At 41.3% G+C, this 16,968-nt stretch overlaps 1 protein-coding gene across 2 annotated transcripts in view; it reads left to right on the top strand.

The window, feature by feature from the left end:
* Positions 1–16,968, top strand: part of LOC126995540 (FERM domain-containing protein 4A-like) — a 124,579-nt gene that overhangs the window by 24,579 nt on the left and 83,032 nt on the right. The window contains exon 1 of one of the 2 annotated variants that reach the window (XM_050855174.1): positions 11,603–11,745. The exons of the other annotated variant lie outside the window; for it this stretch is intronic. Within the exon in view, the coding sequence (XP_050711131.1) occupies positions 11,671–11,745 (75 nt within the window). The 5' untranslated portion in view covers positions 11,603–11,670. Of the gene's footprint in view, positions 1–11,602; positions 11,746–16,968 lie in introns of those variants that run through there. 2 annotated transcript variants of the gene reach the window in all.

The raw sequence follows: 16,968 nt of genomic DNA, 5'->3' as shown, positions 1-16,968 counted from the left end.
GAGTCACCAGCACGCTTAATTACGCGGGGAGAATTTGTCTCGCTCAGCCAAGTGGCATCCTGAAAAAAATCTTATTTACCATACATATTAATTTTCAATACCAATATTCTTACTAATATAAACACAATGTTATTTGTCTATAATAATTTATGATGTCAACTCAAGTACATAATGTAAATATCTTTTTAGAGGCGAAACAGTGATCGAAGGGGTGTTGCAGCTACATCATTTTTCACGAGTGAACCAAAGCGAATATTACAAAAAAAATAATTTGTATCGCCTTTCTAGAGATTATTCTTCGCACAGTAAGTATGGAACACATAACCGTTACGTGTTTTTTGCGAAAAAAACGAAAATGTGTGGCCGAAGCCGAAATGATCTGCTCAGTTGACGCCGAAATCGAAATTGACGAACCCTCCTGCCAGAACCAAAACAAACATCCCGCGCGCTTATTTACTTGTTGCTGCTACTGTCCTCGAACATGACAGTCTACATATGTGCTGTTGCCGACTGCAAATCCTCTTCGCAGAAGAAGGATCCTGAGGTGAAGGGCTGGGCTCGTTTTCCAAAGAAAAAAGAGGCTGCCCGAAGACGTTTGTGGGTGACCAGATGTAAGAGGGGACCTACATGGAAAGCCACCCGACACCATGCACTGTGCTCAAATCACTTTATAGACTGGAACAACGGGCCGTCACCATCGCATCCTGATCCAGAGTTGTTCGGCTACAATCAATGGAGGCCGAAAAACAACGCTGGTGCCATCAGTGGGCTTGGAGCACGAACACCAGCGGCTGACAGAGGCGATCAAGAACCACTAACCCAGTCACTGCCCTCTTCACACTCTGCCCCTGCCTTGCCAGTCAACATTGACTTCATAAAGGAAACTGACGAAGAAGTACAAACTGATGTCCATATTGAAGTCGAGACATGGGCTCACAATGCATCAGTTCAAGGTATGTTACTATACCATGCAGTTTTAGTGTTGATTTGAACATCTTTTATGGTAAATTTATGGTACAAATTTACAAGTGGGTTGCTTTACATCAGATTAGGTTTATTATCCCTTTTAGAAGGTCTAGAATGTAGAAATCGTGTAAGAAATAACTTATTACATGAGTTTTGTCTAGGGAAATTGTGTTATTCTATAAATCGGTGCCATGTAGCCGACTTGAAAACATTCACCACTTGTACCTACACTGATGAATGAAGTAATTGCCTGCATTTCTTTACCTAAGCATAGCAAACTTACTAGAGTAATGGAAAAAAACTTAAGCATTGCCAAGGAAGCCAAATTAGTGTTTATTTACTTTAAAACAGCTCATTCACTTTAGAATTTCAGGTTAATCATTACTGTTTCAACTTGTAAAAGTTTATTACTATTTTATAAGTTGGAAACATGTGTAGCTGACAGGATTGTAGAAGTTGAAAGTATTAATTACTCTAAGATATTTCCTTCTATAAAATGACATTCACAAATCATTCCTGAAACATGTAAGAATTACTCCAGTCGAGGGGGGCAGAGGCCGTAAGTTAGGGGTTTTAGTTTAATTACTCTGCTGACCTAGCAGCAGGCTGTGTGCTCCTATATGTGACATTGTGTAGAAATGTCTTTTGAATGATACATATATCTGAACTTTATATTTCATTTTCCCACAGTTGATGCTGAACAGTTTCTCCAGATAGAGGTAGTGCCGGAACCACAGGATCACACCTATTCAGCATCAGCCATTGCTACTACTTCAGCAGCTGAGCCCAAGGATGTTGGAGTACAAGTTGAAAGGGTTAGTTATATATACATATATAAACAAGTAAAACGCCTCAGAAGGCGATGTACGAGCGAAACACACACACACACACACACACACACACACACACACACACACACACACATACATATACAGAGAGAGAGAGAGAGAGAGAGAGAGAGAGCCAGCCAGCCAGCTGCGTTTATCTTGTCATAGCGGCTTGCCCCGTGTATAAAATCTTATATTTTTCAAAGGCCTATATCTCAAAATTTTGAGTGAACGGAAAGGTGACGCTATACACCATTAGATAGATAATTTCATTGCGCTTCTTTTGGTATGTGTCTGCTTTCGCTGAGGCAAAAGGAAGTTGGAGTAAATTAAGAAAACTGTTGAAAGTTTTATATATATATATATATATATATATATATATATATATATATATATATATATATATATATATATATATATATATATATATATCTTTTATGCTTTTCAGGAGGCAGATCTAACAGAAGCACCTACTGATCAGAGAGCCCGGACCAGAGTAAGGATTCTTGCTAGTGACAAGAGTGTTCAGCGCTATACAGGTCTTCCTAACAAAAGTGTTTTGATTTCTATTTATCAGACCATTAAAAAGAGAGTAAAAACAATTAATTACTGGAAAGGGCCAAAAAGCATAAAGGAAAATTTAAAGAAAGGGGCACGTGGCCGTAAGAAAATACTAGATACTTTTGATGAGTATTTAATTACACTTGTGTTCATCCGTCAAGGTTTTGCGGGCTGGTTTTTAGGCGACTTATTTGCAGTCTCACAAGCTTCAGTTTCATGCATCACTAATACCTGGATAAATGTATTGTATGAGGTACTGCAACCGTGGCTATTGTGGCCTTCAGCTCAGCAAGTTAGGGACAACCTTCCTGATTGGTATCCAGTAAAGTATGCAGATACAAGGGTAATTTTGGATTGCACAGAGATTTATATCAACAAACCAGCAAACTGCTCTGCTCAAGCAATGACATACTCCATGTATAAGCATCACAACACTGCCAAAGTTCTTGTTGGCATAACACCAACAGGAATTATTACATTTGTGTCAACTCCATATGGTGGTAACACATCTGATAGGCACATTGCAGAGGTTGAACTGATAGACAAAATTGAACCAGGAGATGCTGTCATGGTGGATAGAGGGTTCAATATTGAGACCTACTGCTGCAACGTGGTGCAAAACTGCACATGCCACCCTTAACTCGCAAGAAAGAGGATGGTTCAGGAAGGGCACTAAATGCACAAGAAAGAATCAGAACAAGGGAGGTTGCTTCATTGAGGGTGCATGTTGAACGTGCTATTGAAAGAATGAAGAATTTCAAAATTTTATCAGGACAGCTCGATAATAAGCTTTGGCCCCTTTTGCATCAAATTTCAGTAATAGTTGCTGTTTTCTGCAATTTAATGCCCTCTCTGTGCAACTAAATGTTGACACAAATGTCAATGTTCATGTCTATATTTACAAATATCATTATATACTTAAGGGCTCTGAATTCACATAATTATGTAATGTTATGGTACACTATTTTGTTTATGAATTTGGATTAGGTTTATCGGATATGAATAAGTCAATGAAGGTGTGAATAAAACTACTTTTGTTTCCAGATATTTTATTACATCATCTGAGATTCATCATATAAAGTTACATGCTCTGTGTTTGTGTGTGTGTGTGTGTGTGTGTGTGTGTGTGTGTGTGTGTGTTTGTTTGTTTGTGTGACAGCAATCTTCTTCGCCCCCAAAGGGCAAGTAAGGTACCCAAAGAAATCTTAAACATGAACAAATACAAATCTCATACAAAACAATTTTTCGTATCACCACAGTCCATAAATAAATGAGAGAGAGAGAGAGAGAGAGAGAGAGAGAGAGAGAGAGAGAGAGAGAGAGAGAGAGAGAGAGAGAGAGAGAGAGAGAAAAAAGCATGGAACAGTATCTTGTCAGTTCCCTCTAAATAAGTTCTTCATCCCCGCAATTTTGGCATTACAAATTTTTCATGAAAAATTAAACTTTTTTGCACCTCTCTATTAAACCTCTCCTCATCAAAGCAAATTCTTTGAATGGTTAGGTGTGGTGTTGCTTTTGTGAAAATAATGAAGTCACACCAGGAATAGTTGCCGGCACCTAGCTGTGTTTGTATTTGAGTATACCACTGAGACTCTTCCTTCAATGTAACTTTATTCTTTTCTCCTATTTTTATATGGTAAGAGCCATCCCTAGCAATATCTTCTCCAGTCATGGTTTGAAATTGAAGTTTAAAAGGGCACTTAATTTCTAAAATCCCAGTTCCACAGCACCTACATGAAACAATACCATCTGGGCTGGCTCGTATGAGGGGGCAATTTTTACTGATGATAAGACCTGAACGTTTTACTTTGAAACCATTATGCTTCTTACGCATTTGAGTCTCGTAAAGTTTTCTTGCAAGTGCCTCATACTTTAGCCCATAAGAAGTGGCACTATTCCTATAAAGGAAGACTCCCCATAATTCCTTTTACTATGTAATTATCAGGATCATTCTTTTATATCTGGCAGCTTTGTGTATCACACTTGCAGTTATTGCCCCCACTCTCTGTTTTTACCATATGGGACACAAATGTAGACTCTTGGTTTATTCAAAAATTTCTGAAATAACTGTATTAGTATACTTACTCTTTAAAAAATTGATGAAACTTTCACCTTGATTGTCCTGTGAAAAGAAACATTTTGCTAATCCTGTAATAGAGGGTAAAGAGGAGGCTGGTCTTCCTGGAACAATACCCCACAGTGCTGCATCCGGTACATGCTGGAGAGTGGTTGCAATGTCGTCTGCAACTTTGTCGGGAGTATAAGGGGAATATAACTCTGATATTGCCTTATAACTACCAGAACTATAAGGTTTTTGAGTACTGGATCTGCTGTTCCCTGCACCTGTGCTGTAAAATTAATGTAAGAGATGTTAGAAAACAATATATATGGAGTGAACAGCAGTCAAAAGGCAGCCTGCTTGCCTCAAAGAAACATTCATTCCTGTTCTCAACTATACCCACCCACAAATCTGCTGCACTACATCTACATTCCTGTCTTCAGTAACACCAAACCACTCACATTTGTTGAAGCACATTAACTCTTGTTCTCTGCCACATCCACCCACACACCTAACTCAGGAAATTAAACACTCCCGTCCTCATTTCAATCTACCTGTTTCTTTGTATTCTAAGAAATTTTCATTTAACAAAGAATGAAGAAGGCAATTTTTATGGTGAAAAATTTAGAAAGCTGGAAAAAAGATAAACCCTAAAATAAGGGATTTATGTTATGGAGAGTGGAAAGAATAGAAAGAAGCTAGAAGTGGAGGATTGTTAAAGATTTGTAAAGTATGAGTAGGATTATAGAAACCAAATCCAGCTAAATGTATAAACAAATTAAAAGAAAACCTGCATAAGAGTAGACATGGAGGCAAGACATGGTGATTGTAGCTCCTAGGTGACATGTTATTATTGTCCTTGGGTGTCAAACTGTTTTCTACAAAATGTATTGCACCTACCTGCTCGCAATGGTGACAAGGTTAAAGTTACACTTATTTTGCCTGCGAGGCTTGTCCCAGGTGCAAGTCACGTCTGTGCAGGTACGCTGTGCACTTCCCGGCTGCACCCCACAACGCTGCACAAAATCTGATACGGCGAAGATGAATGCAAAGACGTGCTTGCATCCCCCATCATCTCTATAATAGAATAATAGATTTGTCTTTACTAATGTATCTAGAATCAAGTCAAAGTTAGCTTAGCCAGCTTTTTTTAAATAATATGAATCACAAACAACCAATTATGAAATTAAAAAATCAAGTTTAGATAATAAACATTATTCTTTTTCATGCAGCTAGAAGCTATTATCCTCTCTAATAAACTAATAAATTGGAGGATCAAGGATAACAGAAATATACTGTCTTTTTTCCATGACCCTGATGCTTCCTTGCATCAGGCCAACTCGTAAACATATGAGAAATTGATCCGTTGTGAGATAAATAACTTTCTCACTCAACCGGGATTTGAATTCCCGACCTCCGGCTTACCAGGCCAGCACTCTATGCATCTCGCTAAAGAGCTACCACACAGTGAAAGGCTGTAGGCATGCTTATCTGCCACTCTGGGGCATCACAAAAATGTATAGGTTAGGCTGATAACCATTAATGGGAGGTAAGCGGTGCATGTTATACTTATGTATAACGACGATGAAAAAAATATAGGTAAATGAACAGGGCAAAGCATCAAGATACTATAAAATTATTGAAAAATACTAAACTACTACTTACCCTATACACTGGCAGCCAGCTGCATGGATGTCACCATTAGAAGAGGCAAACATCCAAACTTGGTAAGGGTCTCATTCTGGTTGGTTTAGCACACAGGTACCTTTAATGCACGACACATCATAATCCAGCTTTTTTACTTGAACATGCTGGATGTGTCTCTCCTGATAAAGCTGGTAGCCACATTCCTTTTCATAGGCTTGGATGCGTTCTGCTGGCCATCCCTGTTTTAAGACCAGATACATGAGTACATGGGCTTGAGTAATATAGGGCATTGTACTCAAGTCCTCCTGCCACTCAGTGAGAGTCCTTGGATCTGGAAGCAAGACTTGTGTCCCAGATAATTTAATAGATCTCCTCTGTGTGTGATCATCTTCCTTCAGAGGCAGGACATCTTCCACTAAATGAGGTTGCTGCAGTGCCATCAGTACCATGTCCTTCAACTGGCTCTTGCCATACCCAGAACATGGTATGCCTTTCGACTTTAAAAACGTTTTTAACGTCTGCACTGTCCATTTGCTGATGTCAGCACTGACCTCCATGACCTCGGGACTGCTTGAGTGTCAGCTGGTGTGCTTTAGGGGGCTAGTTCGGTCGTGGATTGGAACCTGGAAGAGTACACAGGTAACATTAGGGCTTGTGAGCAGGTTCTCCACTGTTGGTCTCCAAAGACCCATGCAAGATGTTGAATGAAAGAGAAATAAGGATATGTGACCACAGTTTATATATAGAGATTACATTGGGACCTACTGAAGAGCTCACGGTACTATTAATGAGTGCCACTGGACCTACGATAACAGCCTAGTAAGAGGAAGTTAAGTTTACGTACCTGGGGTTTGATATCAGCAAAAATGAAACAGCAAGTGAAGAGCAGCAATACAGGTAAGGTACAGCAAGTAGAACGCGTCCAGTCTAGTCCAGTAGTAGGCGTGGGATAAGCCTTTGCGAACGATTTGTTATTGTTTTGGTGGGTACGGTGGACAATCTCATCCTTGTTATCAAATACCATTAATGGTAAAAAAAAAAGTATTTGTCGGTTTTGTGTAAATAAATTATCTTATAAAAATGTATATTAAGAAAAAAATAATCAAACATTGAGTTAAACTCTTCAATACATAAAATAATAATTTGTCCCGGGAAAACAGACAGTCCAAGGAGACAGGATATGTTTTTACAATGATTTTCATTATTTTAGTCTTTATGTCATATATTAATGTGTGGGAATGTTGTAATAATTCTATATTTCAGTTTAATGACAACAAAATGTACATAGAAAAATGAGATCAAGTTCTCCCCATTTTCTCTGAAAAATTATTTTATCTGGTGAATCTGGCAGCTCAAACTGATTTAGTGATTTGCGCCATTCGTGGCCTCCCTTTCGGCCATTCCTCTGTACCCTTTTTAGGAGCAGTGAATAGCGGGCTTTTTCTTCATTATTCTTTTCTTTTCTTTTTTATGCCCTTGAACTGTCTCCTTTGCTGTAAAATAGAAATAGGAAATAGTAGCTACTTAAAATAAAGAAAAACGTAACTAAAGGAATCGTGACCCCCCTCCCCCCCCCCCCCCCCCCCAAAAAAAAAAAAAAGGGGACATAACTGCAGATGAAATTATATAAAAATCAAGAGTCCAGGAACACCAACCAAGAGAAAAGGAAAGAAAATTAAAAAAAAGAGGAAAAGAGGAAATATTGCATAAAAAAATAAAGTACCCGGTGTAAACCCCATTGAAAGAAAACGGAGGAAGGGACAGTGCTCGAGTCTCCGCCTGTCCTATATTAAACTCGTGAGGCAAGAGACCGCTAGAGACCCGTGACGCCATCGGATGTGTTCAAGATAGGAAGAGAGAGAGAGAGAGATAGAGAGAGAGAGAGAGAGAAAGAGAGAGAGAGGGGGGGGGGAGTAGGGGGATATCCGTCAGTCACCTCGGGATATGCTGAAGAGTCTCGGGTCGGCGGTGACACTGGTGGGACGAGGATTTGTTAGTCAGTGCGTTGTCTGTGTTTGTCGGTGTCGTGGTGGTGACGATGGTGGTGGTGGTGATCGTGGTGGTGGTTGAAAGTCACCCTGATGGACTGTTTTGTGTCTAAAGGTCGTACTATAGTCGAAAAAAAAGTAGTAATGGTAATGATAAAGATGATGATGATAAGGTCTTAGAGTTTCAAGGGATTTTGTCTTTTATGTATTTTTTTCCTTTACATCATTGAAATAATAGAGCCGAAAAAAATAGTAATAATAATAATAATAATGATAATGAGGCTTCGTAGTGTTTTATGATAATATGACAAGTGAATTTAATCGTTTTTGTATTTTTTGTTCTTTGCATCATTGAAGTAATAGAGCCGAAAGAAATAGTACTACTACTACTACTACTACTACTACTACTACTACTACTACTACTACTACTACTACTACTACTACTACTACTAATAATAATAATAATAATAATAATAATAATAAAATGAGGCTTCGCAGTGTTTTATGATAATATGACAAGGGAATTGAATCGTTTTTTGCAATTTTTTTTCATTTAATTTAGAAGTCGTAGTAAAGCTGAAAAAAAAGTATAATAGTAAGGCCTCGCAGTGTCGTATAATATTGTGACAAGAGAATTCAATCGTTTTTTTATTATTTGTTTATTTACTAGACTGGAGTCGTTGTGATGCAAAAAAAAAAGACTACTACTACTACTACTACTACTACTACTACTACTAATAATAATAATAATAATAATAATAATAATAATAATAATAATAATAATAATAATAATGAGACTCCGCCGCCTTTAAGATGACAAGGGAATTTCAGCGTTTTTACAAGCCTTTTTTTTTCTTTTTGCTTGATTATTTGAAAAAGAAACCGGCGGCGTTGGATGTGTGTGGGTGGCGAGCATTAGCGGCGGAACTGAAAAGGAAGAAATTGGAGCAAAGTTGAGAGGCTTTTTAGTGTCTGATGTGATAAGGGAAGTCGAGCGTTAATACGAGTGACAGCTTGAAGTGCATGGATAAGCAGACGCATCATAATTGGTCTTCAAGCATTCCTGACGGGGGGAACTCAAGGAAAAAAAAAAGTGGAGAGAAAGAAAAAATATAGAGGCTTCCACGTGATTAAAACGACAAAAGAGCTCAACAGTTATCTGGAATTATCACGAAAAAGAGGAGGGAAAGGAAAACAAAATATGCACCGAGGCTTCCCAGTGATCAAAACGACAAAGGTTGCTCAATATTTGTCAACCGTTATTTACCGGAGAAAGAAAGTTAAGCCTTGTAACGTTTATGTGTGACAAGGGCGATGATAAGGCTGGGAAGGGTTGAGTAATGTGGCGATGACGTCAGGGAGCTATGTGTGTGTGTGTGTGTGTGTGTGTGTGTGTGTGTGTGTGTGTGTGTGTGTGTTCACGTGACGAGGGTGACAGCTGATGACGAGTCCCAACTGTGTCATGTGGTAAGGACGATCATGAGTCTGATGGGGCAAGAAAACGAATTTGTCTTTAAAAGTGTAATGTAATCAAGAAACGTATTGCCTTCTGAAGCTCTTACACTCTTACAGTAGGACTCTGACGGTAAAGTAGGGCTAATGGATCGGAAGGGATATTGTTAATGGAGTTTGATGTGTGTTAAGAGCTAAGGAGAGTTTACTTTCTGAAACGTTATAAAGAAACTAATCCGTCTCCAAAGCGTTACTGCATCAAGGAAAGCTATGATAGTTACGGAAGTTCTCAGACATGTGACAAGGATACCAATTAGTGAGTCACGTGTGATATGCGATGAGTCTGTAGTGTTACGCGATTAGGACGGTGACGATTCTCTAACGCGTTCCATGTGACCAGAAAGTTGATAAATCAGTGAAGCTCCTGAACGCATGACATCGATACTGTTTGAATGTCTAAGGTGTGTGACGCGATAGTGCCTGTTGAGATACGTAAGTCTTTATATTATGAGTCAAAGAAGGTGATGATGAGCCTCTAAAGCGTTCCATGTGACCAGAAAGTTGATAAATCAGTGAAGCTCCTGAACGCATGACATCGATACTGTTTGAATGTCTAAGGTGTGTGACGTGATAGTGCCTGTTGAGATACGTCTTTATATTATGAGTCAAAGAAGGTGATGATGAGCCTCTAAAGCGTTCCATGTGACCAGAAAGTTGATAATTCCGGGAAGCTCCTGAACGCATGACATTGATACTGTTTGAATGTCTAAGGTGTGTAACGCGATAGTGCCTGTTGAGATGCGTCTTTATGTTATGAGTCAAAGAAGGTGATGATGGGCCTCTAAAGCGCTCCATGTGACCAATCCTTAAATGTGAGGCGTGGATACACTAAGATCCTGAGGCGTGTGATATGATAATGATTGGTGAGGCTCATATATTACAAGTCAAGGAAGATGATGATGAGCCTCTAAAGCAGGGGTTCCCAACCTTTTTGTTCCTCTGTACCACTTGGGTATTTTTATAGGTTCCCGTGTACCCCTAAAAATTTAGGATAAAAAAACGATGAAATTGTAATATTTTGATATTATTTTATAATGAAATCTGTATGTGTAGACTGATGATATAATTTAAATAACAGTTTTGTGTACTCAAATGAGGAAATAAAAAAAATAAAAAACACGACATTGTGCAGTTTGAATGCAGATTACAACACCATGTATTGTACAGTGGTGGTTATTCTCTCGGACCCAATGTACCCCCTGAAAAGTGCAAATGTACCACTGGGGGTACATGTACTCCAGGTTGGGAACCCCTGCTCTAAAGCATTCCATATTACCAAGAATCTCTTTTTAAGTCTGTAAACCTCTTCAGCGTGCGACACGGATACCAGTAATTGAGTCTCCAGTGTATGTGATGTAATAATAACTGCTGAGAGTGTGGGAATGAGACAAACAAGGTGATAATAAGCCTCTAAATCTATTCATGTGGTCAGCAATGTGATGAATATGTGAAGCATTTAATATGTGCGATATGGATACAATTAATGAGTCTCTAAAGAGTGCAACGTGATGGTAACTGATGAGAGTGTGATGATGAGTCAAGGAGGGTGGTGACGAGCCTTTAAATTACATCATGTTGCCAGGAAGGTGATGAATCAATGAAAGTATTAAACATACGACTTGGATACTAGCAAACGAATATCCTAATTAATGCGTGTGTTGTGATAATGAGTTAGTGATACGAGCCTCTGAATCGCATCACGTGACCAGGAACCTAAGTCTGAAGGAAGCATTGCATGGATACTAGCAAACGAATATCCTAATTAATGCTTGTGTTGTGATAATGAGTCAAGGAAAGTGATACGAGCCTCTGAATCGCATCACGTGACCAGGAACCTAAGTCTGAGGGAAGCATTGCATGGATACTAGCAAACGAATATCCTAACTAATGCGTGTGTTGTGATAATGAGTTAGTGATACGAGCCTCTAAATCGCATCACGTGACCAGGAACCTAAGTCTGAAGGAAGCATTGCATGGATACTAGCAAACGAATATCCTAACTAATGCTTGTGTTGTGATAATGAGTCAGTGATACGAACCTCTAAATCGCATCACGTGACCAGGCACCGAACTCATTGAAGAAAACATTGCACGCGCCGCAGGGCCGCCGATGTCTGTCACCAAGAGGCTCGCGTCGTGGTTCGCCAAGAGGACCCGGCGATGGAGGCCCCGACGGGCACGACGGGTAAGTGACGACCCCACGAGGGAACACGACAGCTTGCTTGCCCTTGGGCGTACCCGGGAACGACAACGCTTGCTGACTGGGTTACTGGGAGTCGATTACCCTTGCTTAGTGCTGGAGGACGAAGACGCTTGCTTACTGGAATATTGAAGAACTCGCTCGCCATATCACGCTTACATTCATCAATTACTATCATCATATACTTGAGCTCATCACTCTCCTTCATCCGTTATTTGCCCACATCACTTCATGCCATCATCACCTGCCTTCCTTCCTTCGTCTATATTTCCTCCTGCCTTTGACTTGAATTCTTTCAAGAGGAGTGTATCAAGACACCTCTCCTCCAGAAATGGACCTCTCTTTTGGCCGCTCATTACTTTTGTCTTTGTGGAAACAGCGATTAGCGGGCCTTTTTTTTTTTTAACCTTTTTTGTTGCCCTTGAGCTGTTTCTTTAGCTGTAAAAAAAAAAAAAATCACTTCCTTTCCCATAACATTTCCTTGCCCACGTCATTTCCTTGCCCATGTCATTTCCTTGCCCATGTCATTTCCTTGCCCATATCACTTCATTTCCCATGTCATTTCTTTGCCCATATCATTTCCTTGCCCATATCACTTCCTTGCCCGTATCACTCATCCACATTACTTAGCCTCATCACTTCCTGACACCCTTTCCTTACCCCACGAAAACACTCCGCCTACTCACCGACAACACCGAAAATGAGTTAGAAGTTTAATAAATAAATGATAGAATGAATCACGCTTCCAAGTTGATGAATCTACTTCTCCTCCTTCTGCTCAACCCCCTCACACACACACACACACACACACACACACACACACACACTCGCTACGCTTCCCCCCCACCCCCTCACCGACCTTCACCACAATTCCTGACTTCGATGTCCCAAGAGCCTCAATTCAGTCTCCCATTCTGTCCATCGCCGCGTCTCGGTCTCTCTGTCCTTCATGCTAGACCCTTTGTAGACTCAGCCTCTCTCTCTCTCCCTCTCCCTCTCCCTCTCTTCCCTTCTCTCTCCCTATTTTTTCCCCTTTCTTCTTTATTCCCCCTTCTCTCTTCCCCCTCTTCTCTTTTCCCTCATTTCTCCTTTCCTATCTCCTTATTTTTCCCTTTACTCCTTGGCAGACTGACTCATTCAAGGACACGGAGGAGGAGGAGGAGATGGTAGGGAAGAAAAAACTAAAAGATCACATTGTTTTCTCTTGGAACATATCATCACCCCAGGAGGGAGACAAGGAGACTAGGAGCACCAGGGGGGAGGAGGAGGAAGGGGGAAGGGGGGGCAGGGTACACACAAACCCCGGGGCACTGCAGGCGGAAGTGAGTGACTATGAAGAAAAATATAGCTAGGGGGAGGGAGGGGAGGGGGGGAGGTAATAGTGCATGGATTGGGGAGGGTGATGAGGGGAAGGGAGGGGAGGTGACTGAATGGGGGGGAAGGGTAGATGACAGGGAAGGAAAGGGGGTGGTATGGAAGGGGAGGAGGATGAGGGAAAGGCAGATGTGGCAGTGAGGGAAAAGGAATTTGAGGAAGAGGCATGAGAGGTTACTGAATGGGAAAAGGTGATGTGAGGGAATGGGAGGGGGTGACAGAGGGAATGGGAAGGGGAGGTGACAGAAGGAAGGGGACGGAGTGAGAGAGGGAAGGGAAAGACGGTGGGAGGGATGAGGATGTGGCAGAGGGAGAGGAGAGAGAGAGGTGATAGAGAGAGAGAGAGAGAGAGAGAGAGAGAGAGAGAGAGAGAGAGAGAGAGAGAGAGAGAGAGAGAGAGAGAGAGAGAGAGAGAATGGTAGGAAAGGGGAGGAAGAGGATAGGGGGGTGTCAAGAAAGGGGAGGTGACAGAGAGGGAAGAGGAAGAGGAGAGCAGAGAAGGGGTGGAAACAAAGGGTAGGGTAAGAGGTGACAGGGCAGGGAAGGGGAAGGCTAGGTAGGTGGCAGGGGCCTTGAATGACCCTCCAGGAATCCCAAGGCCGCACCAGACCTTACCTGCTACCTGTACTTGGCGTACCTCCAGGTAACCCCCCTTCCTCCCTTCCTCCCCTCCTCCTCCTCCCCTCATATCACACCTGTTTACCTGTCCGTCACCGAAATCAGAGGGGAAAGGTGAGGCGATGTGAGACTGGGTGGAAGGATGGGAAATTAAGAAAAGGGAACGGAAGGGAGGGAAGGAAGGGGTGGAAAGGAGAACCAAAAGGAAAGAGAAGGCAAGGGAAGGATGGAAAGGGAATTGAAAAGAAAGGAAAGGCAAAGAAAAGAAAGGGCATGATATAACAGAGAAGAAAAATGAGAGAAAGGGAGCCACTGGAAATAAGTATTGAAAGGGAAGGGAAGGAAAAAAAAGGAATGTAATAAGGAAAGGAAGAGAAGGGATGTCGAAAAAAAAAATAGAAAAGGGAAAATGGATGGAAGGGAATGATAAATAAGAATAAAAGAGAAAAGGGAAAAGAATGGAAAAGGAAGAAGGATGAGGTGAAGATGAGAAAAGGGAAGGAATGGAAGGGTAGGAAAGGAAGATAAGGGGAAAATTAGCTAAGGAAAAGGAATGGAAGGGAAAGAAAGATAAGGGAAATGGGTCAAGGAAAGAAAGAAAAAAAATAAGGGTAAGATATGGAAGCGCAGGAGAGATAAAGAAAAAAAGTTAAGGGTAGGGAAAATGGGAGGGGAAGGAAAGATAAGGAGGCCTAGTGGGTGCTCTGCTGTATAGGCCTGCTGGGTGGAGACGGCCTAATGTTGCTGCTCTCTTCCTGTTGTTGCTGTTGTCGTTGTTCTTGTTGCTGTTGTTGCTGCCGCCGCTTCTTCCTTCTCGTGATGTCCCTGGCGCCACACTACGCTGCCAGACGCACGACCAACGCTGGAAGGAGAGAGCATGGAAATAATAGAGAAACTTCGTATGTGTCTGCGTGTGTGTGTGTGTGTGTGTGTGTGTGTGTGTGTGTGTGTAATAATGATAATTCTAGTAAAGCGGTTTATTAGTAGAGAAAAAAAACGAGATAGGGAAAGGAAGGAGGAAGTAACGAAAGGGAAATGAAGGAAAAATGATAAAAATAGAAAAGGGCATGGAATTGGGGACGAGGGAAGTGTGTGTGTGTGTGTGTGTGTGTGTAATAATGACAATACTAATAAAACGGTTTATTAGTAGAGAAAAAAAAGCGAGATAGGGAAAGGAAGGAGGAAGTAACGAAAGGGAAATGAAGGAAGAAAAGAAAAAATAAAGCATGGAATAGGGGAGGAGGGAAGGGAAGTGTGTGTGTGTGTGTGTGTGTGTGTGTGTTCCTTATTCTCTTTATTTCGCTTTTTATTCCCCAAACTTTTTATTAAACTGCCGAGCGATTGTCTTTTTATTTCCGCGTCCGCTTACACAATCAGAGAGAGAGAGAGAGAGAGAGAGAGAGAGAGAGAGAGAGAGAGGGTGGGGTAAAGGGCCGTAAAATAAGGTCGGAAAATGTTGTTTACAAAGAATGGAATCCGTTTGTTTCTCGTTTGCGCACTGCGGCTGATTTTCCAAACTTCTCCCCTCCCCCCCCCCTTTTTTTTTTAATGTTGCATAGTCGTTTTTTTATTGTTGTTTTTATCATTCGTATCAGTATTACGGGATGGGAGGGAAAAGGAAGCGAAGGGAGGGAAGGGAAGAAAAGGAGTGGAAAGGAAAGGAAAGGGGGAATTATTGAAAGGGAAAAGAAGGAAAAAAAAGAGGCATGGAAAGGGAAGAAAAGGAGTGGAAAGGAAAGGGAAAATTATTGAAAGGGAAAAGAAGGAAAAAAGAAAAGAAGGGAAGGGAAGAAAAGGAGTGGAAAGGAAAGGGAAAATTATTGAAAGGGAAAAGAAGGAAAAAAAAGAGGCATGGGAAGGGAAGAAAAGGAGTGGAAAGGAAAGGAAAGGGAGAATTTTTGAAAGGGAAAAGAAGGAAGAAAGAAAAGGAGGCATGGTGTGGGAGGGAAGAAAAGGAGTGGAAAGGAAAGGAAAGGGAGAATTATTGAAAGGGAAAAGAAGGAAAAAAGAAAAGGAGGCATGGTGTGGGAGGGAAGGGATGAAACGGAGAGAAAAGGAAAGGAAAGGGAGAATTATTGAAAGGGAAAAGAAGGAAAAAAGAAAAGGAGGCATGGTGTGGGAGGGAAGGGAAGAGACGGAATGGGATGTGAAAGACGTAGTGAATGACAAGGGCAGGAAATAAAAGAAAATTAAAGGAAAAGCTAAGGAATGGAATAAGGAATGGAAGGGAAAAGATGTTAAGAAGCAGAAAGGAAAAGACATAATTATCAGTGTCAGTATCAGTAGTAGTAGTAGTAGTAGTAGGAGGAGGAGGAGGAGGAGGAGGAGCATTGTTATTATTGGTTGTTGTAGTAAAAGTATGTAGCCTAGGTCGTATGGAGGAGGAGGAAGAGGAGGAGGAGGAAAAGGAGATAAGAAATGAGAAGGAAGAGAAAAGGCCGGTCAGCACCAAGGTCAGCACTACTATGAATTTATGATGACCTTTTCGTCCTCTTCTGCATCATCATCATCATCATCAGCATCGTTTTGTTATCTGGCTTCTTCCTTCCTCCTCATTCTTTCCCTCATCAGTCTCTTTCTCCTCCTCCTCCTCCTCCTCCTCCTCCTGTATCTTTTTTATCAGCTTCCACTTCTTTTCAGTCTCCTTATCTTTCTTTTCCTCCTTGTTCTCCTTCGCCCTCTCCTCCTCCTCCTCCTCCTCCTCCTCCTCCTTTATCTTTTTTTTTTATCTACTTCCACTTCTTTTCAGTCTATTTATCTTTCTTTTCCTCCTCGTTCTCCTTCGCCCTCCTCTTCCTCCTCCTCCTCTTCCTCTTCCTCCTCCTCCTCCTCCTCCTCCTCCTCCTCCCTGTAGCATCCACACACCAACACGCAAACACACATTTTTTCCCTCATTTTGACAGCTTCTCCCCACGCCCTCCCTCCAACACACACACACACACACACACACACACACACACGTCCCGGCGGGCAGCTCACGGAAGCCACGCCCTTGTTCTAATCGCAATTTTTGTCGCTCCCACGTTCAGAGAGAGAGAGAGAGAGAGAGAGAGAGAGAGAGAGACCGTTTCTACTAGTACCCCCAGGTTATTATGTATCCAAGAGAAACAGATAAACAGACAGACAGACAGACAGTAAACGGATGTACTACACTGTCTTTATCTGGTATTTTTATCTTTTTTAGAAACATTGTAAGATAGAACGAAGCAGTACATC

The sequence above is a fragment of the Eriocheir sinensis genome, chromosome 8 (assembly GCF_024679095.1).
Source record: "Eriocheir sinensis breed Jianghai 21 chromosome 8, ASM2467909v1, whole genome shotgun sequence".
Lineage (NCBI taxonomy): Eukaryota > Metazoa > Arthropoda > Malacostraca > Decapoda > Varunidae > Eriocheir > Eriocheir sinensis.
This window is presented reverse-complemented; position numbering and strand designations above follow the sequence as displayed.